General features: G+C 44.3%; 1 protein-coding gene across 5 annotated transcripts; it reads right to left on the bottom strand.

Annotated features, from left to right (window-relative positions):
- Window positions 1-295: 295 nt before the first annotated feature.
- PKNOX2 (PBX/knotted 1 homeobox 2) lies at window positions 296-27,557 on the bottom strand. 5 transcript variants are annotated; one of them, XM_086626968.1, is made up of 11 exons: window positions 27,474-27,539; window positions 21,437-21,576; window positions 17,011-17,182; window positions 13,612-13,800; window positions 8,016-8,017; window positions 6,642-6,760; window positions 6,451-6,548; window positions 3,780-3,899; window positions 1,893-1,969; window positions 1,363-1,541; window positions 296-543 (listed from the first exon to the last, which is right to left on the bottom strand). In XM_086626968.1, the coding sequence occupies exons 1-11, from the start codon at window positions 27,522-27,524 to the stop codon at window positions 296-298; spliced, it is 1,395 nt and encodes a 464-aa protein (XP_086483094.1). In that variant the 5' UTR covers window positions 27,525-27,539. The 5 variants fall into 5 exon arrangements, with proteins under 5 accessions (XP_086483094.1, XP_086483093.1, XP_009981132.2 ...); XM_086626967.1 differs by lacking the exon at window positions 8,016-8,017 and having other exon boundaries at window positions 6,642-6,774; window positions 27,468-27,557; XM_009982830.2 differs by lacking the exon at window positions 8,016-8,017 and having other exon boundaries at window positions 6,642-6,774; window positions 27,474-27,557.
- Between the last annotated feature and the right edge of the window lie 158 nt (window positions 27,558-27,715).

Below are 27,715 nucleotides of genomic sequence, written 5' to 3'. Positions count from 1 at the left end.
CTGAAAATGCTTTTTCTTACCAAAATGAAGGGAAATAGGGAAAAAAAAAGAATAAAACCTGAAAAAAAAAAAAAATTCATCTGGCCACAATATGTGCCTTGTAAACATGTGTCCTTCACATCCACGCGCCGACGTGGTGGTCCCCGCGCTCCTGTGGGCAGCCGGGGCATCCGCCAGCGCCTCCGTTTTCTTTTTTTTTATCAATTTGTTTTTGTTCTTGCCGGTTTTTTTTGGCATTTTTTGGGGGAACTCTGTTTCCGGTGCTGTCACTGATTTGAGGAGGGCGCAGGAGGAGCTATTCCAGCGAGTCACTGTGGTCCAAGCCAAGGTCGGCGCCGGGTGCCGCTGGGAGGCCACCAGGCTCTTCCTCCAGCTCTTCCTCCTCTTCTTCCTCCTCCTCCATCTCGTCCTCATCTTCTTCGTCCTCCTCCTCTTCCTCAGTGCCGTCGAGGGAGTCGTCGTGGGCCACCAGCATGGCCTGCTGCATGGCCATGGTGGCCGTGGCTGATGAGAGGGGCTGCAGGTTGTCCATGCTGAGGGAGCCTGAAATTAATAAAATACAGTAAATAAGGACTCCCCAGCTAAGACAAAAAGGACAAAAAACCACAGAAACCATGAATAACCCAAGCAAAAAGCTGTACCTGGACACCTGGCAGGTATCCCACCTGCCCCAGCTGCTCCCCAAGGTCCAACCTTTAATTTTTTTAGCTAATTTTATCTTCATTAAATAACAAGAAACCTTCATTTTTGAGCAAGTAGATGCCCAAATTGCTTGGGCAGATCTTCTCTTCATCCTCCCTTAATTTCCACCTTCCTTTCTCCTCATCTTCTCTCTTCTCATCTTGTCTGGTCCATGCTCGTCTCTGCTCTATTCATCTTCTCTGCTCCTCATTTTCATTGTTTTCTGTTCATCTTCTCGCTTCCCATCTTGTCTCATTTGTCTTCTTATCTTCATCTGCTCTCCATTTTGATCATCTCTTCATCTTCTCTCTCTCCAGCTTGTCTGATCTGTCTTCTTGTGTCATCTTCATCTTTTCATCTTTTTTTTCATTTTGTCTCCTCTCCTTTCCCTATCTCCTCCTCTACTCCCCTTCCCAGCAGCTCAGGATAACCCCAAGTGATGCCCCAAAGTGGATGATCCTTGAGGGCTGTTCCTATGCGGAGCAGATGGCAGTGCTCCATTGCCAGCGCCCTTGTGATGGTCAACTGGAAGGACCTTCTTGCACAGGCCACCTCTGCAACATGTTTTTCCCCAGAGTGGGATAAAGAGCTCTAGAAATCCTTAATTACCAATTAAGGGCATAATTTAATGAGTGGCCACACCACCCAGGAGGGGCAGGAGCCATCAGGGTTTGTCCTTACCGTCAGGATTTGTCCCCGAATTGCCACCCTGCTGCTGCAGGACCCCGGCCGCGATGGAGTTGGGCCAGAACCGCTGGGTGGGCCGGTGCTGAGATTTGATTTTCTTGGCTTTGGGGGCTGGGTCCGGGTTGCTGGCATCGAGCATTGGCTGCAGGATGCGCCGCCGGGCATTTATGAACCTTTCCAGGGAAAACAGAGACAGTCGTTACACCAATTTCGAGTCAAAACCACAGACGTAACCATTTTATGAGTTCCAATATAAAACCCTTTTGAAAGTGGCTGCATGGTACAAAAAGCTGGTTTTTTAACCCTATTTTATGGGTCCGTGGCATGTTACACCATTGCATTAATTTTTCCAGCTGAGTTGGAGGCTGATGAACACCGGGTTTGCCAGGAGAGGGCACTGAGACATCACACCATCGCCGGAGCCCGTCTCCCGAAGTCATCCCTAACCACCCACGTTACCCCCAAAAAATATTTTATAGTGGAAAAAAATCTCCAAAGCCAGCAAGATATCTGCATGGGCTCACCAGTTGTTGACTTGCAAGAGGGTCAGGTTGGTTTGGGCGGCGATTTGCCTCTTCTCGTCCTCCGTAGGGTAGGGGTGCTAGAGAAAAGAAAAAAGAGAGATGGGGGCAGCAAAATGCCATCCCTGTGTGCAAAACCGCAGCCCTGAGTGGAAAAAAAAATCAAAATCCCTCCCCATTTTTTTCATTTTCCAACCCAAATTTTGTGGCTTCTTGCATTCACAAAGTGGAAGGCTTCAGGGTGGCATCCAAGAGCATCTTGGTTGCCTTGGTGTCCACAGGGTTTTTCCAAGGCTTTCCACCAAAGGTTTAGGAAAAGAATAATTATTTAATATTTTTTTTTTAGTTTCAGTGATTTTCTAATAACAGTTGTTGATAAAAGTGGGATTTGGGCTTCAAAACCCACTGTCACCCACAATGCTCCTTGTCAACTGCACCACTAAAACACCCTGAAACATCTGCAATGGGAGACTACCAGCACTCAAAGCTTCAACATCTTCCCAACCGTGCTAAAATCCTCCTTTCGAACCCCAAAAATGACACTTATCAAACCAGCCCCACGTGGCATTTTTCAGAGCCCCAAACCAGCACCAGTGTTGATTCACGTGACACGTTCTCCAGCTGTTTGTCCCCAAAATACTGTGACTTCCTTGACAAAACCACCTAAAGTCATGGCATGCGGGAGACTCCCGTCCCACCAGGACCTCAGGGATGCCAAAGTGGTTAAAAATGGCTCTGTTTTTGGCAAAAGTATCCCTATTTTTTGGCATGCTATTTCCAGCATTCCTTCCTCCTGATGGTGCTACAGAACTTCCAAACCCAATAAAATGATGAGCCTCAATGCTATTAATGTAAAAACCACATCATCTTTGATGCCAGATGGAGAAATCCCATGGGGAAGCCCAAACATGTTCTGACCACGAGGACCAGGCTGAGAGAAAAGGTCCAACCATCCAGTAGAACAATTTCTTTTGGTTTTTCGATCCAGTTTTGGAAATCTCAAACCACGGGTTTCTCCCGTCACCTGGCAGAAAATTACTTCTCAGTTTCTGGTCTTCTAAATCCTTTTTCTGCTTGTGAATCTGCAGTTCAACCCTCCAAAAGCATGGGAGATGCACGACACAGCTTGGGATGGCCCAACACAGCGATGCTCTTATCCTCAATGCAATAAATCCCTAATTTCCCGTAAAAAATAAGGCTGGAAAGTTTCCAACCAGCTGCTGCTCCATGTCCTGGGTCATGTTTTACCCCAAGTTGCTCCTTGGAGCTGCTCTTTTCTGTTTGCTGTTATCTGAGGGTCTCCCACCTTCCTGGAGACCCTTAACATGACTCTTTGCAACCAGCTTCCGAGCAATTTCTTGGCCAAATTTTGAGGAAAACGTTGGGTTTTTTAGTGTTTTTTTTCCCCTTCTTCCAGTCTTGTTGACAGGTGAGCAATGTCCTTGCGTGAAAATATCAGAAGTTGCATCCTCTGAGCTTCCTCTGTCTACCTACATCATCAACCCCAAAAATGGGGTGAGTTTGTAATTCCGTATTTCAACTGATTGCTGATGGCCCACAACTGTAGCTGTGGGGCAACTTTCCCACCCTGACTTGCTGGGAAACGGTATTTTGGAGCTGTTAACTGGAAAAAAAAATGCTCCATCACCCATCTGCAATAATTTGTGGAGGTTCCCCCCTGGTTTTGTTCGCTGCTTCGTGCGTTAAGGGAGTATTTTTGCCACCTGCAGTAGGAACATTCATCCCTAAAATACTTCCAAAATAAAACCAAAGCCACTCTATGCCTCTGAAGATAAATTCAGACCAACCACCACCTCGATTTGTTTGGTTTGGGGGATTTTTTTTTGCCTTTTTTCCCCAGCTTTGTGTTTTGGAGGCTGCAGTGCTCACCATGAGATGCTGGAAGAGCCATGAGCGCATGATGTTGGTGGCGTGTTTGGGCAGGACGCCCCGCTTGTTCTTGGATTTCTTGTCCTCGCCGTCGAGAAGGGAGGTGAGATCCAGGTTCACCTGCCAGGGGGAGAGGTATGGGGAGAGAATTGGCTGAAAACGGTGATGGACCACCCAAAAAATAAGCAACGACGATGGCCAACCCAAAAAACGAGCAAAACCAATCCAAAAAATGAGCCAAACCAACCCAAAACGGGAGTGGGGCGAGTGGAAAAATACGGACCTTGTAGGGAGCATCCAAAATCCACTTTTTTTAAAAAAAAATTGCTTTAAATCCCCATTTTCTCCTTAAGGTGTCTATTTTTGGCTGATGTTCTCTCCCTGCAGTGGCACCAGCACAGTTGGCGACTGCGGTGCCGATGTCATGACCGTTTCGATGTGCGATTAAGGGGGAAACCACTTTTACCTGGAAAAAAAATCCTTAAAACTCCCCAAAAAGATGACTTTCTAAACCTGAGGTTAAAACCCTGCCACTCATTAACCCCTTGCAAACCCTTGCAAGCCACCCAGTTCCCACCACGAGGAGAAACGTGTCTGTGGAGTGAAAATTTGCGCAAAAAAAAAAAAAAAGCTAAAACCCCTGAAAAATAAAAAATAAACATCTTGCTGCAAGAGAAGTTTTAATGAGGTCGCAGGAACCGAACTGAAATCTCAGCGCTTGAGTTAAAAGGGAATTTTTTTTTTATGATTTTTTTCCCCCAGCTCTTCATCAAAACGCTTCTCCTGGATGAATTAAACATCAGGCCAGCAGGTCCCTGCGAGTCCCCTGGGCTCCGGCGGAATAAATCGTGCCGGCGGCGCAGGAAGAGCATCTGGAGGTGCTTGTCCAGGGCTCTCTCCCTGCCCTGGTATTCCCTGCGTGCCTGTTTTTCACACCACGGAGGGGTTTGCTGCAAGATTTAAGCCCACGACGGTGCAATACTCAAGGAAGAAATTTTACAAAGCACTGCACAGGCAATAAATCCTGCCAGGGAGGTGCCACCCATCTGCAAATGCCATTTTTTTTTTTTTAAAAGAGGCTCCTGCAATTGATTTGAAGCATTTCAGAAAAAAATTGCAAAATTTGCAAAAAAAAAAAAAAAATTGCATGACTTAATTTTCAAAATTTTTGCTGATTTGCCCCTGGGAAGTAGGGTAGCAAAAATGAGTAATTTTTTACCCAAATTCCTGGGGAATGAGGGTTTGGAAGAGATGACGGGCAACACAGCCGACGGGGATAGCAAGTTATCCTTATAAACCCATTCCCACCCCAAACTGTCAGCTTTTTGCAAGCGGGGAAACTCCACGTAGTTAACCACAATTAGAAAAAAAATATGTAAAACCAGAGCAAATGGCTAGAAAAGTCCCTCAAAAATCCATAAAGCAAGGGGAAAAAAAAAATAGCTTTTCCCATGAGAGCTGTGATTGGTGTACTGGACAGGCAATGCCAGTGACCCTGGAAGGGAGGGATGCCATCCAGAGGGACCTTGACAGGCTGGAGAGGTGGGCCCGTACCAACCTCATGAAGTTTAACCAGGCCAAATGCAAGGTCCTACATCTGGGTCGTGGCAATCCCAGGCATAAATACAGACTGGGTGGTGATTGGATCGAGAGCAGCCCTGAGGAGAAGGACTTGGGAGTACTGATGGACGAGAAGCTCGATATGAGCCGGCAATGTGCTCTTGCGGCCCAGAAGGCCAACCGCGTCCTGGGCTGCATCAAGAGGAGCGTGGCCAGCAGGTCGAGGGAGGTGATTCTCCCCCTCTACTCTGCCCTCGTGAGACCTCACTTGGAGTACTGCGTCCAGTTCTGGAGTCCCCAACATAAGAAGGACATGGACCAGTTGGAGAGGGTCCAGAGGAGGGCCACGAAGATGATAAGAGGGCTGGAGCACCTTTCCTATGAGGACAGGCTGAAAGAGTTGGGGCTGTTCAGCCTGGAGAAGAGGAGGCTCCGGGGTGACCTTATAGCGGTCTTCCAGGACCTCAAGGGGCCTACAAGAAAGATGGGGAGAGGCTGTTCAGGAGGGCCAGTTATGATAGGACAAGGGGTAATGGTTTTAAAATAGAGGGAGGTAGGTTCAGGTTGGATATTAGGAAAAAATTTTTTACTATGAGAGTGGTAGAACACTGGAACAGGTTGCCCAGAGAGGTGGTGGATGCTCCATCCCTGGAGATGTTCAAGGCCAGGTTGGACAAGGCCCTGAGCAACCTGATCTAGTTGGAGATATCCCTGTTCCTTGCAGGGGGGTTGGACTAGATGACCTTTGAAGGTCCCTTCCAGCCCTAACCATTCTATGATTCTATGATTCTATGACCCCAGATCCAGAATATAATATCGATGATATATATGGTGTAATATAAGATAACATGATATAACATAATGTAATATAATATATACGTTGTTATATTATAGAATTCAACAAGAATATAAGGATTACTATAATTTATTAGGTCATTATGATGCCTTAGGTACCCCAAAGGCACCCAGCAGATGGATTTAATCAAGGTTTCTTGCTAATTAAAAATTCAGGATACTCCAAGGGTTGCATTGATGGTGAAACTGAGGTTTTCTCCTTGCTGCCGCGGTGCAAAACTGCCTAAAATGGAATTTCGAGGTGGGACAGTCGTACCTGGGCGTTGGGGATCTGCAGGGCACCGGGGGCGATGGCTTGGGCGAGGACCTGGCCCTGCGACGTCACCATCGTCACGGGCTGGTACAAGGCTCCACCTATGGAGAACCAAAAAAAAAAAAAGGCTCACGGGGGTATTGAACCCCCAAATTTCCACCCCTCGATCCATCAAGCTCCCTCGTGGTCCCTACCCGGCACGGTGGGTGAGCCGCTGCCGGCACTCATGGTCAAGTTGCCCGGCGGTAGCGCAGCCGCTGGCACCACGATGCCCGGCGGTGGGTTGGAGGTGGGCGGCAACGCTGCTGGTGAGCTTTGTAGCATCTCCTGGGGGGAAAAAATAAAATAAAATAAAATATTAAAACTATTCATTTTAACACATGGCAGGAGCACGCGAGGTTTTCATTTTCCTCCTCCAATAAATTCGTCCCGTTGCCTTTTTGGTTTGTTTGTTGTTTTGTGTTTTTTTTTTTTTTCTAGGTGGTTCAACAGGCAAACTGGCAGAAAAAAGGGATTTTTCAGTTTGCTGCAACTGGCAAAAAAAAGTGGAAAAATAAGAATTTACGCTTTGCAAAACTCTCACTCAGTGTCTTCCCCAAACTCAGCCTCTTTGTGCAGCCATTATTTCCCATAAGGAAAAAGGAAGAAAAAAAACCCCAGCATTAAAAAGTAGGAATTTCTTCAATCTTCTCATTCCTAGAAATTTCTAGTTTTTCGGTGCTTTGGAACCGGACGATGCGGCATTTGCTAAATGCTTTCCCCTTGCCGGAGTAATCATAAAATAATGACAATAATCCTAATAAACCCCCATTTTATATCATTCCTTGCAGTTTTAAACTAACTTCTTGCAAAAATAGACATTTTTTTTTTTTAGCCAGAAGCTGAATTTTTAGAATCAGCTCCAGATCTGGAGTAGCTTTTGCATGCGAGCAGTGATTGGAAAGAGTGCAAATGGAATGAGGATTTGTGTGCTCAATGCAACAATTTTGGGAAGGGAAGGGTGCCATGATGGGCAGGATTTTTGTGCTTTATGCTGATAATACTCAGAAAATTCTCATTTCAAAATAAGCCCAAGATAACTATTTATCTCCAATTCGCCCAGCTGTAATGGAAACAAAACCACAGTCATTTCTTGCCATAAACATAATTTTTTCCCTCTTTTCTACCCATTTTCCCATTCTGCTTCACTTGGCGTCTGGCTGCTCCTCGACTGCTGAACAAAATGCCAACAAAGGGGATTTTTTTCACCTTTTTATTCAATTTCATAGAATCATGGAATCACAGAGTGGTTTGGGTTGGAAGGGACCTCAAGGATCATCCAGTTCCAACCCCCCTGCCATGGGCAGGGACACCTTCCCCCACTCCATTAATTTCCCTTAATTTTGATGCATTTCTTGACTTCAGAAAACGATAAAGATGGTCATTTGAACACACAAATCAACAAATTTTACATCACGAGATGATGCAGGGGCGTCGTTCAGTGGGGAATTAGGGTACCTAATTCCATTGCTGGGGAAAAAACGTCATTTTTAGTCCATTTTTGGGGCTTTTTGTCATTACATTCACACTTCTACCAGCTTTTTCCCCACGATTTGCCTGCGCAGTGGTGCTGAACAAACTCTGATATCCCTTCCTGCTTGTCCTATTAAAATCCCATGCTGCATTTTCCCCTCCCATGATGCTGAGCCCAAAACTGCTGCCTCTGCCACGGATTATTTTTGTCCTCTCCAATGATGACCTGAACATTATTTAGCTGGAAATTTTGCTGCAATTGGTGCAAATTTTTGCTTCACCTCCCAGAAACTCCTTTCTGTAGCTCAATTAATTTGAAAAATGCAAATATGTCCATAAAATACTTGTATTTTTGTTTAATATCCCTTCTCCATCTCCAGCCTTTTGGTGGAAATGGTTTTTGGTTTGAAAAACGTGGATTTCTTAGCAAACCAAAAGCAAAAATCCATCAGGTTTGCATGCCTTTGGTCTTGGCTTTTGCCAAGCATCCAGGTAACAAACATGGTGGAAATATCCATATAAAACCCAACATGGTCCTTGGAGAACCTCAAAAAGCAGTCAGATATGGCCAGGAGCAACCAGAGATTTGGGCCAGCCTGAAGACCTCCAGTTTTCCTCTGCTGCCTTGTTTTTTCCATGACTCCTCCAGAGAAAAGTATCAAGATGACAGTTTTTGGAAGAAATAATTTGGGATATCAGCAAATGGGAAGAAGAAACTGTAGTTTCCAGATATAGCGGTCAAAGCCATTTTCAACAGCATTTTATGATGACCAAAACTGCCATTTTTTTGCTGGTGTAGAGGAAAACTGTCCCAAAACACCAGCTCAGGCAGAATATTAATAATTATTAGAAAAGGAAATGAAAGAAATTCATGGTGTTTCTGCAACGGCACGGTGAAACCAAGGGTACCCACTGGAAGTGGAGGCTCTGCCTTAAAATAAATACAGATATCTCTAAGAGGATTTAAAAAATATATTTTGCATACTAATTGCCTTGGATCCCAAATGCCAGCCAAATCATATTATGCTCGCGATTTTGTTGCAATGGAAAATGTTTGATATTTTAAGACTGGAAGTTGTTGAAATGTTTCTGGCAATTTGGAAACTTGAGTGTAAAAAAAAAATGTATCAGTAGGTGTCTCTGCAGATCCACATCTCAGCACTGGCCTTCGGCAGTTTCTCCCAATTAAAAGTCCCTTTAATGAAGAAAAAGACCTGGTACATACTGCTTTGCACACAAAATATCTTTTCTTAAGGCAAGTGGCAAAGACCAAGTGCCCAAGTGCTGAAATTCAGCGCTACTCGAGCCGATGTCCTTCCCCTTGTGCTTTATGCTACAGCAATTTCTTTTTGGGTGGCTCACATGCGTAAAAATTTCTGTCTCATCCTAACTTTGCAGAATTTAATTGTGCTCAAGTAAAGCTGGGGAAAAGTTGGGTTGGCTGGAGAAAAAAAAAGAAAACCTACGGGTTTGCTGAGAAAGAGTTGGTCAAACTCATGTAAGATTCGTAGGGCTCCTTTTGCAGGTGGATGGGTGGAGGGATGGAGATGAAAAGGTGGCTTTAAATAGCAGAGAAATTCAGGCTTGTCCACAGGGCAAACTTGGATGAATTAAGGTCTGTACAGAACAGAACAGTATCCCAAGCACAAGTACATGGTGGGTGGAGAATGGATCAAGAGCAGCCCTGAGGAGAAGGACTTGGGGGTGTTGGCTGAGGAGAAGCTCACCATGAGCCAGTACCGTGCGCTGGCAGCCCAGAAAGCCAACCGTGTCCTGGGCTGCACCCAGAGCAGCGTGGGCAGCAGGGCGAGGGAGGGGATTCTGCCCCTCTGCTCTGCTCTCCTAAGACCCTCCTGGAATACTGCGTTCAGCTCTGGGGTCCCCAACATCAGAAGGACATGGAGCTGCTGGAACGTGTCCAGAGGAGGCCACAAAGATGATGCGAGGGCTGGAGCACCTCTGCTATGAAGACAGGCTGAGAGAGTTGGGGCTGTTCAGCCTGGAGAAGAGAAGGCTCCGGGGTGACCTTCCAGCACCTTCCAGTGCCTAAAGGGGCTATGGGAAAGCTGGAGAGGGGCTTTGGACAAGGGTGTGGAGTGATAGGACACGGGGTGATGGTTTTAAACTGAAAGAGGGGAGATTTTGATGGGATCTAAGGAAGAAAGTTTTTACATTGAGAGTGGTGAGGCACTGGCACAGGCTGCCCAGAGAAGCTGTGGCTGCCCCATCCCTGGCAGTGTTCAAGGCCAGGTTGGATGGGGCTTTGGGCAACCTGGTGTAGTGGAAGGTGTCCCTGCCCATGGCAGCGGGTTGGAACTGGGTGATCTGGAAGGTCCCTTCCAACCCAAACCATAGCGGTCAACTCAACCGCTAGCCTCCAATCACCAGCAAGACAGAGAAGGACATTCAGAAGAAGAAATGCCATCCTGAAAATGCCCATTTAAACCCTGTCAACCTACTGCAATTCCCACTCAAAACAAGAGTTGAAAAATGCAAGGTTTAATCCAATGTAAACGTCCCTGGCAGTGCTGTGGTTCCCAATGTGATTGGCTTTGTGGTGGGTTTTTTTCTTGCAAGTGAAGTCAACTGGAGAGCACTGAGGACCACTTTAATGTCGAAGGAATGTTGAACTGATGTACTTTAAGCTTTGGGTTCAATTGCTTTTTTCTTCCCCCATGCAAGAAGCACATCCACTCTCCCATGTCCGCCTGAAAAACTCCAAAAATATCCATTAAATGAAGGGAGGGAGTTAAAAAGGGTCCGATGAGGACTCAAGGGAGAGGAATGAAGCCAAGTGAAAAACAACCAAGAAAAATAGAAGAAGGAGAATTTCTTGGTGGGTTTGCAGGCCAAAGAGGCTAAAACTCTTCTGCAAAAGAAAGTGGAGCACGAAACAAGAAAGCGATGGAGAAAACACAGTAGAAAAACATCTATAAGGTAATGAAGGTTCACAGAAGGCTCACCACGTAGGAAAAAACCCAAACTTGGCCAATGCCAGGAGTCATCTCCAGACTTGGCGACAGGAGAAGATTTCAGCAACAGTTGAAACACCTGTTTGGGGCTCTCTCATCTTTCCAGCACCTCCAGGCATTCTTGCATTTCCAGAAATTCTTGTGGTTTTCATCTTAGTGCAACTAACACCAAGCCAAGGGCCATCCTTTTTGGATACACTAGGGAAATCCACCCACGATTCTCTCGTGATGACATTTTGACAGCTCTGGCCATTGTTTCCTCAGTTTCAGTTGTCATTCTTGTTATTCCAGCTCCATAATTTTTTAAACAGGCTGTCCCACAGTAAAAAACTTCCCCAAAATGAGAAATATTTCGCTTTCATGACCAACCTGGTGTATCTCTGCACAAAATGACTGATGCCCCTCCAATACTCTGAGAAAATCTATTTTCTGAAAAACATCGTTCATTGATATTAATCACATTTCCGTTATTTATTTGTTTTTACAAAAAAAAGTTCTGAATTAGGGGCCCCTTAACCATTTTACCTGCCCTCAGCATGAGAATTAGACGAGAATTAGCGAAATCGTACCAGTTGCCATGTTTTAAACACGGATCCCGTGATTCTTCATTTCTCTGGAGCATTCCCAGCCCTTCAAACTCAACTGATGGATAGAGAGTTTTTCCACCTTTTTTTTTTTTTTTTTAAGCCTTATCCATGCAAACTCCAGTACACTCAATGAGTCGAAGCACTCAGGCACTTGACATTGCTTAGTTGGATAACTAGAAAAAATTTGCCGTTGTATCGTCATCCTCATCCAACGACCAGATGAGATGGTGGCTCCTTCTGGTCTATCACTATGAATATTTTGGCTCCCGTTGCCTGCTGAAAATCCCTTTGTCACTGAGCCAGCGTTTCCCCTCCAGTTGGGTCTTTCCTAGATGTGTTCTCATTTATTTAGCAACTGTTTCCAAATCCTCCCTTGAATTTCTCAACTTTCGAGTCTTGCCTGGAAGGGAAACCGGCAGCTCCGGGTTTGCAGGAATCAGAGGCGCTTGGTACCTCTCCATGGGCCTGATTATTTTCCAAAGACTTGTGCTAATTTTCTGATACGATCCCCACCTCTTTGTGAAGCACTAAATCCTCATTACTTTTCCTGACCGATGCATTCTAATTAGATCAACACTTTAAAAAAAAAAAAAAAAAAAAAGAGGGAAAAAAAAAATCACAATAGCCACAGGACGGCTTTCCATCTCATTAACTCCCTCACTTATTATTTTCATGAAAATTACTGATAAAAAACGTGCATCTCCATTTGCTGGGACCGGGAGCTTCGTCGGCTCATATCTAACATCTCTCTCATCACCCAGGATGCGAGCGGTTGCCGTGGCAACGCACAATAATAGAAACTAATAAATTACAAACGAGATGCTCGTTGAGCAATTATTGTTCTCTTTTATGCAAGTGTCTTGCTAATTTTGATCATAAGGAATGCTCCCATAAAGCAGCGAAGGGATAAGAAGTCCATTTCTAGGGATTATTAGAAAATAGAGAGGGGCTGGGATTTTTTAGATCAATGATTTAGTGGTTTGGTGCTTTCAGGAAACCCAAATAAGAACTAAAACTTTTTGAGGGGCTTTTCCCTCCCCGTGCTGGGGGGAAGAAAGTGGCCACAAGTGTCATGTTGGGGGCTTTGAACTCTGCAGCACCTAGAGCTGAGCTGCTAAAATCACTTTTTTTTCCTTTCCACCACCTTACAAATGCTCTGAAAAGCCCTAAAGAAGTCCCCACCACCCACCTCCTTTTGGGCAATAGCTCCAAGAGCTGCCTGGGGACACCCTGGCTTATTTTGAGTTGGCTGCAATTATTTCTGGTGGGATCGTGCCACCCCAAATTTCACTTTCCCCAAAAAAAATCCAGTATCTGAGAGAGAAATCCATAAGGGACACGAAAAGTTGCATTGAGGAAGTTTTCTGGGATGCAACCAGCCAACGTTTATTCCCTGTACATGAAAACCCCAACCCATGGACAACTTTTTTTCCAAATACTATGGTAAAATCCTTTATTTTGCCCCAAAAGCCACCAAGGTGCAGCTTGGTTTGGCCAGTTCAGTTGATCTTTCTGCAATTCTTGGGCATCTCCTTGTACATTCTCCCCGTGCTGGAGGCACCAAATGTTTCCTTTTCCCAGCTAAAACCCAAATTACGCAAAACCAAAAAAGTCAAGTTGGGAATGATGATCATGCTGGGGGAGAACTGCAAGATGTGCTGGGGCAACAAAGGAGCAGTGAAGCCAGAAAGGGTTATATGAGGCTCAAAAATCTGTTAAGCTGCCTTGAAACAAAGACAAGACCAGGGGGAGAGGAAGTGGTGGAGAAAATCATGGTGTTTCTGTCCCTGCTGCCAACAAATAGTATTTTTTCATGAAAAAAAAAGCAAATTTCTTGTCCATTTTCCCATGTGCTTGCACGGATTCAGCAACTCCTTCCCCCTGCGTTTCAAAAAAATCACTGCAGCATCATATATTGCACCACGCGAGCAAGACATGGGTTATTTTTAATTCTTTTCCCCAACTGGAGGTGGGTTTCGATGAATTTCCAGGAGGCCCCAAGAGTTGTAGAGCAAGCCTCAAACCTCGTTGGCCCAACTCACCCGTTGGCCACTGGGCAATGATGGTGACTACAGGTGATTTTAAGGTGTTACCTGCGGGTGGAGGCTGATGGAGGAGGGGTTGGGGGAGTAGGGCCCCCCCAGGTCGTTCCTGAGTAGATTATCGCTGTGCATCTTGGTTTTGAGGCAGGTGATGTAGCGGTTGCAAAAGTCTTTGCACAACTCATTGACCTTCTCCAGCTCCAGGAGGTGGATGCGCAGCACCTGGATTGCCTTCACCATCTACATGGGGACACAATGGCAGAGTTGAAATCATTCTTTTCCTCAATGCATTGGAAAAAATACCCCCAAAAAATCAATATTCTCCCCCCAAATCTAAACTGGAACTGATCCCTACAGTCGAATTTCTCAACACCCCAAAAAAGGCCAAAAAAATCAATCTCAAAACCCATCCCAGAGCTCATCCCTCTGCCCCTCCACGTTTCTTTTCCCTCCCCATCAATCATATCTCTGAAATCCCAAGAAGCCACAATTCCCCGAAATTACCGCTGCCTTCCCAGCAATCGCTCCCCGTGCCCCAAAAAAGTCCAAGGCCAAGCTCTGGCCGTCGAAAAGCGTTTGGTTATTCTCTGGAGGCCACTTCTTCTAACGAGATTACGGGGCTGCAGCTCCGCCGTAAGCCGGTGCCGGTGCAAAGCCTGGGCCTCGTTAAAACGGATCCCATAAACGTTACAAAATTTACACATAAAACATTCCTCTCGCCGCGCCGAAACCGTCAGTTTTACAGCCGCTGTTTGAAATCTTGCGTAATATATAAAATTTCAGCTATTCACTCCGGGGCAATAAATCTGGTTTTATGTAACAAAGCGTCTTTGCGTTTCAAAGGGTGTTTGGAACTTGCAAATTTTAGTGGCCATCTTTACAAACTGCGAGTCGCCACGGTTGGGCAACATCCCCAAAAATCCCAGGCCAAACTCAGGTGGAGGCTCCTTGACGGAGAAAGTGAATTTTCAGTTGGTGAACAACAAGGATGATGGGTTGTAGCTGGAAAAATTCTTTTTTTTTCTCTCTTTTTTTGCCTTTTTTTGGCTTTTTTTTTTCCCTCCTCCGCAGTTGGCGTAGGCAAAAGCGCAAGGTAGAGGCATCGCGCCCCGGCTCTCCGCATCTTCCCAGGGCTCAACGGCCATGAAAGTCAATATTCAAGGGCAAAGGCAAGAAGACCTGACACATATATGTATAAAAAATAAATCTCTCAATTATCTCAGCTCATTTGCTTAGGGTCTCATTTTATGTCCCTGCTCCGCTGCGCCGTATATCTGTCCGGATAAAGAGTTACAGTCCGACGGCGTACGTGCGCGGGGTTGTAAAAAATACAGATGCTGAATTAATTGACTGTGTGGCACTCGGCAGCTGATTGAGTTGATAATGGTGAGATCTGACCTTTTTCTAATTTCTAATTATGTGCATCTCAGCGGTGAGGAATACATGACTCTTATTCTAATGATAGCTAATGCCGCTGGCCTTTTCATCCCTGCTTTGCCATCACCGATTTCCGAGGAATCGGCGGCGTTCAAAAAAGAAATAACCAAAAAAATAAAAAAAAAAAAAAGGACAATGCAAATAGGGAAGAAGTGTCAGCTTAGGAACAGGTTGAAATGTTGAGTTTTGAGCACTGCGGGACTTTTTTATCCAAAATTCCTTCCTGTTGGCACTTCCCACCAACAGGAACGGTCCTTCTTCAGCATCGCATTAACCGTCACCTCTGTCTTGATGCAGGTCAACCACACTGAGCAATTTGGGTGGCTTTTGGAGAAGTTCTGGGCATTGGATAGAATATATACGTACAGAACAGTCCTAGAAATAGGGCAAAAATCCATATATGTATATATATATATATATGAATGAGAATATATCCAGTGCTACAAGGTCATACATGGGATCAATGCAACTTCCCCTACTCAAATTTCTCCTCAGCATCAAGAGTTGCTCTACAATATGCCCAAAAAAACATGACTGGTCTGGGTTTTTTGAAGAAGCCATCAAAAACCAGTAAAAGTCGCCTCTGCGGACACATCTCCCACACTAACCATTTGCTGGAGATGTTTCACCTTGGTACATGTAGGAACGGATTTTCCTCCCCCAAAATTTTAGATCTTTTTTTTGTTTCAGCTGGCTTCATCTCTCTCCTCTTGGTAAGTCATTGCACCCATTTTTATCTGATGGGGTTTTTTTCAGTGCACTTCAACCAACACTCAATGTGCATTCAGTCCCAAAACAGAAATAATCCAAAATGTTGCTTTTTTTGGTCACTCATCCCAAAGTAACTTCTCTTCTTGGCTATAAGAGATTGAGAAATGGGCTCAGAAATCTGCAAACGGGGCTTTGCACAGCCCGTAATTTTTTGGAAGGCTTTCCACAGACTCCTTGTCTCAGGGATGTCGCAAAACTCTCCTCCACGAGCTGAAACCGGGCACAAAAGACGTGGGATTTTAATCCATCTTGAAGCTGTTTCTTGCGGCTTTAGGAACGCGGTAGATTTGCAACTGGATGAGCATTGCTCGTTCTTCTTCCCTTCATGACAGGTTGTTGGACAACCTCCCCTGCTTGGTATTTCCAGTATTTGGATAAAGCCGCTGGTGAATTGCCCAATTTTGCGCCTTTTCTGGGATGGAAATCCCTCTGCAACACATGCTATGGGGCACACCATCCCTTGGGTGCTCTTTTGCTCTTCACATCATCACAAGTGGGTGAAATTGCCTCTTTTGACCTTAAAAATCTGCTTGTGGAGTGCTGGGAGGATGCACCAGGATGGTGCCATGGACTCATCCACCCACACACTTGCCATGAAAACCACATGTAGAGGCTTCCTAGACAAAATAGTGGGATTTGGGCATGTTTCCTGAGGTCCCTGCAAGAGGAAAGCTCCATCCCAAGCAGTCTTGTGAGGTGCCTTCCAGCAACAATGGGTACAGTAGGAAATTTGGGTTGCTATGACTAGAAAGCCACCAAAAACGGTCCAAAATGTCCAGAACTACTGATATGCATCACCCCTTTTTGGAAAAAGCTCTTCTTTTGTCTTGTTTCCAGGCATCACACTTGAAACGAGATGGTGCCAGACAAGAAGGCAGACAGTATTGTATGTGGCACTGAAGAGCAGTATTTCCTGCAGAGATTGCAAGTTTTGGGGCACAAATCAGCCATTGATCTTGACTGTTTCCAGGTCAACTGTATTGACCCCATGGTGTTCATATGGGAAAACTAGCCAAAAATTGGGCAAGGGTTTGTTCTCACAGGGGATCTTATGGAAAAGGTCTCAGAGAAGGTCCTGGAGAAGGTCTCACAAGGTCTATGGAGAACATTACCAAGACAGCTAACCCTACAAACAGAGTCCCATGACGTTGCCCAAGGTGGTAGATATCCATAATTTGTTCCTCACCCCCTGCCTTCTCCCCACTCCCCGAAAACCATCTGCCAAGCCCCAGCTGCCTCTACCAGATTGTCCAGCTCAGGGTCATCGCTGAAGAAGGGCTTGTGCTCCTGCTCCTGCTGGTGAACGAAGTTCTCGATGTCGACGTCGAAGCTGGCCGAGGTGATGCACTCAGAGCCCTGCGTCGCCTGCTCGCACTTCTCAAAGAGGAGAGTCAGCAGCGGGAACAGCGGGTGCCTGCAGAGGACAAAGAAGAACGACCTGGTTTAGGTTCCCTGTCCATTTTTACCCCACATTATCCATCCATTCCCTCCCAGCTTCCAAGAGCCTGGTGGTGCAAACTTCACTCCCAAACCAATGCTGGAAGCGCTCCCTCTAGACCTACAAAACGAGGAAAAAAAGCTTAAAAATTGCAAAATTCACCACTTTCTCCACCAGGCAATGACTCTTGCCAACGTCTTGGTGCTTTCCATCATTGCACCACAGCCAGCGTTTCCCAAATGTTTTGTCATGGGCAAAAAAGCTTGACTTTGAGGTGGTTGTCTTGGAGCCATCTGCTATCCTGGTGTCTTTGCATTTTGGGGATCGCCATCAGCTCCCACTCATCGATGCTAATATTTCAGCTGAAGACGTCTCACAGTTGGAGACCTCAGATGGGATGAGGTGGTACTTCCACGTGCCCGCTGCATCCTACGGACCCACCTTGCTATGGGTTGCTCCTCCATGAAGAGGCCTCTGTCAGGCACCTGCATGTCCATCCATGAAGACGAGCCAAAGCCCACTTCTTTCTTACCAGGAGGTGACTCTCAGAAAACAAAGATTTGCAATTCTTCTTGCGAATCCAAGATGACTCCGAATCCCTTCCCTGATGGTCTTTTCCGAGCCGGAGTCAGGCGAAGGGGTTAAACCCCTCAGCTAAGTCTTCATCCGCCGCCGCTAACGCCGCACCATATTAGAGTTTAATCTGCCCTGATCCCGCTTTAATGCGAGATGCGCCCAGGCTGGAGCCGAGAACGGAGTTGGGGGAGGAGGAAATAATTTCATAATTTCAGCGGCCCCGCCGGGGCTTAGGCGAGGGATATGAAAGGCAAATTCCAAGCGGCGGCCGGAATTATTGGGACTTGGGAACCGGCGGCTCAGCGGCAGGCGCTGCCCGCTGCCGTTCCCGGCGCCGCTCCATCGATCAGGAGCAAAGGCACGGAATTCCCCCAAGGATGGGGTGGGGTTTGGGGTTTTTTTGGGGGGGACACACGGATTGCAGCCCCCACGTAATTTGTAGCCCCTTTGCTTTGAGGGGTTGCGTCGACCAAGAGGGAATTAACATCCTTGCTGGCATCGTCCCACGGTCTTCCGCATTACTAACTGGGATGGTGCTGCTGTTGACCCCCCTGGGAATGTCTTGGAGTGCTGGCAGGGGGAAGGAAGGTGGCTGAGGGGAGGATGGTTTGCTTTTCGGTTGGAAATAAAGAAAAATAAAGAAAAATAAAGAAAAATAAACAAAAAAAAATCAAAATAAACTGAAATCAATCAAAATAAACCAAAATAAATCAAATTAAATCAAAACAAACCAAAATAAATCAAAATAAATCAAAATAAACCAAAATAAAAGAAAATAACATCAAATAATGTCAAAGTAAAATAACAACATAAAATAACATCAAATAACATAACATCAAATAACATCAAATAACATAACATAAAATAACATCAAATAACAAAATAACGTAAAATAAAATTAAATAAAATCCAATCACATCAAATAGAATGAATAAATAAAAAAAGAAACTAAGATCAAAACGAAAAATACATTAAAATTAAAAGAATTAAAACCCCACCCAAACCAACTCAAAATAAAGCAACATCAAATAAAATCAGGCAACATAAAACAAAATAATTAAAATAAAAGAAATAAAATAAAAACAAAAAGGGGAGGTGCAGCAGCCCCAGGGAGGGGTTAAGGGAGAGCCCCGAGACCTGCAGCCGTGTGCGGTGTCGCGGGGCGGCGAAATTTGGGGTTCTGCCACACGCTCCATGCCAAATTTTGCAATTTTTTTCTCCCTTTTCCATGCAAAAAAAAAAATACACTTTTTTTTTTTTTTCCCCAGCCTTCCTGTGGCCACGACGGGCAGGGGAAGGGACCGGTTTGGAGGCACAGGCCATGGCATGGGAATTGAGAGCCAGATCCCCTCCTCGCTACGAAATTTGGGAGGGAGGAGGACGCCCGGGGAAGCAGGAGGATTTTCCCCATCCACGAGTGTCATGGAGGCGGAAAAATCACTCCCAGGGCACAAGGAAGAGTTTTGGGGTGGGAAAAATCTGCTTTTGCTGAAAACAATTTGGAAAAAAAACCACCCCAAAACATAAAAACCACTTTTTTTCTTTCTTTTTTTTTTTTTCTTTTCCAAGGAATCCTCCAAATGAAAGGGTTGAACTGGCCCTGACATTTTCCTGCGGGAGAGAGGTCGTTCGCAGCCGCTAATAAAAAGGATTCGACACGGGCTAATAAAATGCAATGAATTCCTCTAATGGCCTCGTGCCGTCCCTTCGGCAGGGCTCGGCCGTGGGCACATCAAAATCTGCTTTTTTTTCCACCCAGCTCCAATAGAAACCTTCCCTCTCTCAAAAAAAAAATCCAAAAAATACACTTAACGTGAAAAAATCCACTTGGAAAAATCCAGTTTGCGGGTGCCGGGGTGGATCCTCAGGGAGCATCATCTTTCCTGGTCTAAAACCCGGTGGGAAAATCCCAGCCTAGCTCTTGTGGGAAGTGAACAAAATATTTTAACTGGGAAAAAATTGCTGGAGCAGCTCTCACCTCAAGCAGGGAGAAGGAGGATTAATTTTTTTTCCTTTTTTTCCTCTTTTTTTCATGGGTGCTGAACCTCCCGTTAGAGCACAAAACCCAGCGGAGCGATTTGTTGAGCGCTTTTTTTTTTTTTTTTCCTATTTCCCATCACATTTTCCCGGCGATTTCCCTCCAGGTCGATCGACCGACGCTTGCAGCCTTGGTGCAATTATCAAAAATTAACAAAAATCCATCGTTTTGGGTGGAAAGTACAGCCCTTAGAGGGCTAAAAAAATCCCCTACGTGCAATCGATAGCTAATGACATATGCACAATCCATATGAAACACTGTATAGGTAAATATTTGGATTTTGCATCCAGCAAAAAAAAAGCTCATCAAGTGCGTTTTTATGGATAAAAATATATTTTGGGGCTAGTTCTGACTGGTACCCAAAAATAAACAGCCAGGTTTAGGGCAATCAAGTCCCATTAACAATTTTTTCCCTGCTTTTCTGGGTGGGAAATACCTCAAAAAAAATGGTATTTCTGGTAGATTTTATTTTATTTATCTACTTTAAGGCCGTTAAAACTCCAAAAGGGGTTTGGGGTTTTCCTTATCCCACGAACGCTGCAAAAAATCCGTGCAGGAGCAGTGCAGAGGTGCTTTTGTTGTGGTTTTTTTTTCCTCGAACCACCTCTTTTTTTCACCTCGAGAAAAAATCCCGTTGCCCATCCTGAGATCCGTTTCAAATAATCCTTTGTGTTTTCCTGGGAAAGCGGGGGGTTTATTCCATGCCCTCCTCCTCCTTTCCAGGCCTATTGGCCTCGTAATATTTGAATATTTGGAGTCAAAATATTTGAATTCCTTCACTTCCGAGCTGCGGTTTTTTGGTTCACCAGCTCCTGTGGCCTTGGCCATTAATGGGGGGGGGTTAATCCTTAAAATTAAACCTTAATCCTAATTATTTCATAATATTATACATCACTGTTACATCATTACTGTATGCATTCTCACACTGTAAATAATTATATATCACATATAATTATATATCACTTATATAATTACATATTACTTCTATAATCATACTATTTACATAATTATAATATTGTTACAATTAGGCAATAATATTACTGCATATATTACAATATTATATATTATTATCTCCACAGTGACCCAAAAAAAGGGGACCGGAGGGGCTCATCCATCCCGCTCCCGTTGCTGCTCGTATCCCGTTGGGATGCGTGAACCACATATTTCAGGTTAATACATGACTTTTTACTTCTCCTGGGTGCTTTTTGCAAAAAAACTGCCTGGTTTTGCAAAAAAAAACCCCAAAAAACTAATTAGTTTTCTTGGAGGATGAATATATTGCAGGGAGGGGACATTGTGCAAAACCAGGTCCGCAAACGAGCTCCACCACCAGCCGTAATTATTAGCAGTCGCTATTATTGTTACAAAGGAGCTAATTACTACCCCCCCCCCCCACTTCCTGCGTATTAATTAATGCATTAGAATAACAGCAGATTAATAATGCATTATAATAATTAATCCATTAATGCACCAACGACTCGATGCATTAATCGATGCATCGCTGAGTCGGCGCATTAATAACGCACTAGAAGAAGGGGTGTGGTCACGAAACAATGCCTTAATGAGCGCACTAATTAATTAATTAATCAAGGCACGCTGGTATTAGCTTGCATCACCTGTAGACAGCTCGCTTGTCGGCCTCCAGTTGCGCCTGGGGGTCGCCGGCCGCGGCGGGTACCGGGGCGTTGGCGGTCGCCGCCGGCGTGGCGAGATGCACGGGCTGCGCCTTGGTGGGCTGCTGGGCTGTGGCCGTCATCTGGGGGGTGGAAAATATAAAAGAGAAGGGAAAAAGGAAAAATGAATTTTTAGAAATGGCCCCGAATTTTTAAAATTTCTGCAATTTTAAAATTTTGGAAATTTCAACAGTTTCAAAATATTTAAAAATTTCGGAGGAGGCAGCCCCGCGATGGGGGTCTGGGCAGGCTGGGTGAAAAGATATTTACATTTGAAACAGCCAGATTAGGTTCTCTCTGCTTTTCCCCCACTTTTCCCACTTTTTCCTTCGGGAAAATTCAGGAAGAAAATCCCGACGTCCTTTTCGCGCTGCCAGCAACGCGATGGCGGGGGGAGGTCATTTATTATGGGCTGGTTTTGCCCAAGTCCCAGATTAAATCAGCTGCAGGTAATATTGTCTAGACATACAGGCATTTTCGACTCGCTTCCAAAATTGTGGGAGCCTCTTCCAACTCACCGAGCCCAGGAACGAGTCGCTTCGAGGAGCCAGCCAAAAAATAAAATTAAAAAAAAGAAAAATCAATTTTTTTTTTTCTTTTTGCCCAGTTCACCCACCTTTAGCCCCGACGCTGCCCCAAACGTGACGGGAATCACAACGTGCCAGGGCTGGAAATCTCCAGGCAAAAATTACTTTTGCTACGTAATAAATCCTTCTGCTAACTAACATTTTGCTTTTTTTAAAAAAAAATTGCAATTCTTTTCGTTACATATAAGCGTGTAGGATGCGAGAGGTGTGGGTGCAAATCACTGCGCTCCTTTCCAGCATCACCCCCAAAATTTCCACCCCCACGCGTACAGGATTGCACCTATTTTTGGGCAATTCCCACCGAAAATTAACAATTTCCTTTACAGAAATGTGAATTATTTGCTGCCGGCTTGCAGATGGGTCCGGCGTACTGTGCAAGGCGGTAAACAAATAAAAATAAAAATAAAAGCATAAATACATAATATATAAAATATAAATACAAAATCAGGGAGAATTTCTATCAGTTTGGGTTCAAACGCATCAGCAACGTCCCCCCCAAATCCTGTGGTTTCAGCTCCAAGTTTCCGTGGAAAAATCAACGGGAAGTGGATGCTTCACCTGCTCTGGTGTGGAAATGTAAAAAAAAATCAGCATTTGCCAGTTTTCCTTGGTAAATCTTCAATCCCCCCCTTGAGCTGAGCAGCAAAACGAGGCCTCTGCCTCTTGCTAAATGGTAAAATTTATTTATTTGTCCGATATATATTCTTTTCTCTGTTTAGTTGTAGCTAAATAAAATATCTCTCTATATTATTCATTTACTTGTCTAATATCCTCATATATTCCTGTGTTTCTTTACATAGAAATATAATATTTCAATATGCATTATTTATTTATTTGTCTGGTATATGCCTAGAATTATTTCTGTGATTATTCATATCTAAATAAAATTGGTTTATATATCTATATACACACAGATATATAAATATATATAAAAATACACATGTGTATACACGGATATGCCCACAGCCTTCTCCAGCCAGACTCATCCTCATGCTCAGGATTCTCAGCATGGAAAAAAAAGCAGATTTTTCCCCTCTTTTAAATGCTGCGTAAAGCCAAGCCGGGCCAAAACTGTGGCCCCTTTGGCTTTTAAAATATTTGACTTTAATATCTGTCGCCTGACCTTTTGCTGCCGGTACAGCACGTTTTTATGCGCTGGGTTTTTTTTTTTTTTAATCTCCTTTATTGTTTGTAACGCCGAAGTTTGGCTCCGGCACCTGGAAATTCACCCGGCGCTACTGGAATTCCCACCTCTCCCACCCTAGAACTGGGGGTGATTTCCAGCCCTCTTCCCTTCCCCGCTGCTAAATCAATTAGTGACAACGGGAATTTCTCTTTTCCCCCCCCCATTTTCTATCTAAAACCAAAATTCAAGTGGATTTTGGGATGCTCCAGGCCTACCATTAAATATCTCCCCATCCTCCTACTCTTTTCTTTCTTTTTTCTCCATTGAAAATTCCTTTTTTTTGGGGAAAACGGTGCTTTTTTTCCCCTTTTCCCCCTTTTTTCTTTTTTTTTTTTCCCCTCCTCACATACATTTATGCCTTTTTCTTATCCTCTCCAGCAACTGGAGCCCCAAAATCCTGCCAAGTCGCCTCTTTCCAGCCAAGTCTGCAACTAATTGGGCTATTTTACCCCCAAAAAAGCCTCTTCTGTGGCTGTTTCGAAGCCATTACCTCACCTTGGACTAAAGAAAATAATAAAAAATAAATAAAAATAATCTCAAGTCGGTGGAAAAAGAGGCGAGAGGATGGTTGGATGTGAGTATTTGCAGCCCAACAGGGATGCTGGGCAGGGAGGAAGGCAAAAAATTGAGCCAAAAATGAGTTTATGGGGAGCAGGTGGGGATGGGAAAGGAGGAAAAAAGGCAGCAGGTTTCTGGCTCGGGAGCGGGAGCGGATCAGCAGTGGGAAAACGGAGAAATATGAGGGAAAAGGGGCTGGGTTTGGGTATGAAAGTTGCAGGTGTTGACAAAAAAGTAGGCAGGAATTGATTTTTTTTTTTTTTTTTTTCAGAAAATGGTCCAAAATAGTTGCAGGAAGGGAAAAAAAAAATGAAGTGGGGAAAGAAAAAGTTAAAAACAGATTTTTTTTTTAAATATACAAAAAAAAATATGTAAAACAAAAAGTTAAAAAGTATGTTTAAAAAAGTCAGAAAAGGTTAAAAACATGTAAAATAATTATGTAACAAAAGGAAAAAAGTGGGGAAAAGGGAGGAAAAAGAAGTGGGGAAAAAGTGGGGAAAAGTGGAGAAAAAAGAGTTTAAAAAGAAGTTTTAAAAAAAGGTACAAAAAATTATTTAAAACAAAACGTAAAAAAATACATTCTAAAAAAAAAGTCAAAAACGGTTAAAAATATGTAAAATCATTATGTAAAAAAGTGTACAAAAACTTATGTAAAACAAAAAGCAAAAAAAATGTTTTAAAAGTCCAAAAAGGTTAAATATATGTAAAATAATTATGTTAAAAAAAGTAAAAAACTGTTTAAAAGTCAAAAAATTTTACAAATATATAAAATTATTGATATGCAAATATGTTTATATTATGTTAAATTAATACGTAAAAATGCATCAACAATTTGTACAAATGCAAAAAAGTTTAAGATTATGTTAAAAATATGGTTAAAAATACGTTAGAACTGTAAAAAAGCACAAAAATTTGTAAAATAAAGGTTAAAATAAAATGCTTTTAAAAAACGTTTTAAAAATTATGTAAAAAATCCTGGGTTTTTTGTAAGACTCCTTGTTACAGCCAAGATTTTTGCGGCGCCGCTTGCTTGGCGACGCTCAACAATGTGCATCATCTCCCAGTTATATTCTTTTTTATATTATATTCCCTTTTTTTTCACTTCTTTATGAAAAAAATCCTTTGCTGGAGTCAGTGGTCGCTCAGCGGGCGACGGCGGGGGCTTCCCGCGGGTTTATCCCTCTTGCTTTGGTGGTTTTCCGAAGACCATGGCCAACGCGTCAACTCTACGGAGCGACCCCACCAAAAGTCTTCAGGGCAAGGAAAAATGTCCTAAATCAACAAAATTGACCCTATTTTGCGTTTCACCGTGAAATTTCTCACTGTGCTGAAACACAGTGCTGAAAACCCGGGTTCTCATCCCAAAAATGTGCTGAGGACACCAGGAGTTGGGGGGTTTCATTGATCCTACTGAAAAACCAGACTCTCCATCCCATTTTTAATCTGCGACTTTAAAAGAACCCCAAAAAATATCATTTTTTGAAAAAATATATTTTTATCATTTTCCATTTTTGTCCCTAAAAAGCACTTTTGGTGGGGGCAAAGCTGCTTTCATCACTTTCTGTGCTGAAAATGCTGCGAAATCACCATCTCCACCTGATTTTTAACAATTTTTTAAAATATATATTTATCTAATAAGTAAATAAATACGGAAAATTTTACGTGTTTTTTTAATTTGCCACTTTTGCCCCTGATAGCACCACCTAAAAAGTACTTTTTTGAGGAGACGAAGCTGCTCTCATCACTTTTGGTGCTCCAAATGCCTGTTTTTCCACCAACCTTTCTGCTGACTCTGCCAACGAAACGGCAGAAGACTTTCCCTTGGCTTTTGCTTTTAATTTCTCATGCAAATACGTGGATTTTTAGGCAGACTCCTGAATTTCCAACAGGTAGAGCTGCTCAGCGAGCGCGCTCAGTATAAACGATGCTCCGTATTAAACTCCTTTAGCAGAACCAAGTGAGTATTAAAACCTTTTTTTTTTCCCTCCAAAAAGCAGCTTTTCCCAACATTTCCGCTCAATTTTTGCCCACTTTTTGACAGTGACGGCGAGCGCTTGCACAGCCTCTGCAGTAAAACACAAATGCAAAGCTCCCCCAAAGCCCTTTTTTAGCACTTTTCTCCCCAAAACAGGTGCCCTTGATGATGAAGAGCTGGTTGGATCTCTCCTAATTGATTTTTTTTTTTAATTTAGGGCTGACTCTCCCCATCTCAGCCCCATCAAATTTGTGCAATTTGCTTTTCCAAACCTTAGAAATCCCAAATTTTCAGGTGAAAAGCTCAGAACGGTCCCAGCGTCGCGTCAAAAAAAGCAACTCTTGGCTGTGGCTTTTCCTCCAAACCCACTAAACTGAAGGAAAAACGCTTGAGCAACTCCCTCGATAGGGGAAAAAGAGGAGGATTTTGGGCAACGATGCTCCCCAAGGTCCCTAAAATTCAATGTACTAAGCCAGGGGGCAGATAAGGGACAGAGATGGGGAAGGTAAGGGGGGACATCTCCGTAGGATGCTGCGGCAAATCTCAGCTATTTTAAAAGTCCCTTAAATTGCCCATTAGGACTAAAACGGCGTCGCGGCTCCCTGCTGCGTAAGCGAGAAAGGCGGCGCGTTTCGAGGCGGGGGGAGAAAAAAAAAAAGAAAAAATTGGGAAAAAAAATCCTCTCGGAGCAGAGCAGCGAAGCGAGTAAATGATGCCGCAGAAGTTGGAGGAGCCATAAAAACCCCACCGAGGTGTCGTTTGCAAGAAGTGACCTTTTCCCACCAAAGGAGATGAGCGGAAAGGAGACCCGGGTGGCTTCACGGTGTGGGGGGGCGGCGTAAAAGTCCATTTATTTATTTTAGCTTGCAGATACCAGGCTTGATTTCTTTTTTTTTTTTTTTTTCCTGGGAGGGGAGATTTTTCTGGTTTTGCAGCCAAGATTTGCAGCAAATGGGGGAAAACCTCATGATTTCCCATATGAACCCCCCAAAAAAATGCTGCTTTGAACACGGAGCAGGTTCAGTGCTCGATCCGGGTCGTCACTGCAGCTGGGAAAGTGGAAATGTGATGTGGATTGCCCGCCCCCCGCCCCCAAAAAATATCTCAGGATGGGCTGCAAGGCACAGGACTGTCTCCGAAATCCAGCCTCAAACCCCACCGTCCAGCTCACTGGGGTGCTCCAGTAGAGTTTCTCTTGGACAAACTCTTCCTCTTACAACAACGTCGTAACAATATTCGGGAAAGTTATCCGACCTCTTAGATTAACACCATAGATGAAGTCTTTTTTCTCCCCCCAGCACGACTAGTTGCCAAAAACCACCGTAAAATAAATTAAAATGCCATTCCAGTCTTCCTCTGGCTAAACCCATCCCAGTGTACCCAGATGTTGCGTCTCTCCAGCTCGTTAACCCGCTCGCTGCAAACACACCATCGCGTTGGCTTTCCAAGAAGACCCCATGACCCCAAAATAAGCCAGAAAGGGGAAAAAGCCAAAAAGGGTTTGTCCCAAAACCTAGAGATTGCGTCAAGAAGGGTTTTCATTTTTGTCAGTCTCTGAAATTACTGAATTTGGGTGAAATGCTTTGTTGTTATTCAGCAAGGGAGGGTAATTAACGCAGGAGTTGGGGGTCACGAGGAATTGGGAGGAGCCCAGGGGTGCTGGGAGACACTCACCTGTGGGGTGTCTTGGTAGGGAGGAGGGGGCACTGTCTGGGTGGCCATCATCGTCAGAGCCGGTGCCGGGGAGACATGGTGCATCCTGAGTGGGAGTCACATCGAGAACCTGTGGGCGGGAGAAATGTCGCTGAATTAAGGGAGATCTCCCTCCCAAAAAATCCTAGGGAAAGGGAAAAAAAAAAGGGACAGAAAGGAGAGGTGATGTTCCTTGCATGAGCACCCAGGCACAGCGCTCCACC

The sequence above is a fragment of the Tauraco erythrolophus genome, chromosome 26 (assembly GCF_009769465.1).
Source record: "Tauraco erythrolophus isolate bTauEry1 chromosome 26, bTauEry1.pri, whole genome shotgun sequence".
Classification (NCBI taxonomy): domain Eukaryota; kingdom Metazoa; phylum Chordata; class Aves; order Musophagiformes; family Musophagidae; genus Tauraco; species Tauraco erythrolophus.
The sequence above is the reverse complement of the archived record's forward strand: the minus strand, read 5'-3'. Positions and strand labels throughout refer to the sequence as shown.

Coding starts and splice junctions, on each gene's coding strand:
- PKNOX2 (XM_086626967.1), bottom strand. CDS start 27,557: ATGCACCATGTCTCCCCGGCACCGGCTCTGACGATGATGGCCACCCAG. Junction 21,577..27,467: donor AAGACACCCCACAGGTGAGT/GTCTCCCAGCAC, acceptor TCCACCCCCCAG/ATGACGGCCACAGCCCAGCA. Junction 6,775..13,611: donor CCATCAGCCTCCACCCGCAG/GTAACACCTTAA, acceptor TTTTCCCCCCAG/GAGATGCTACAAAGCTCACC.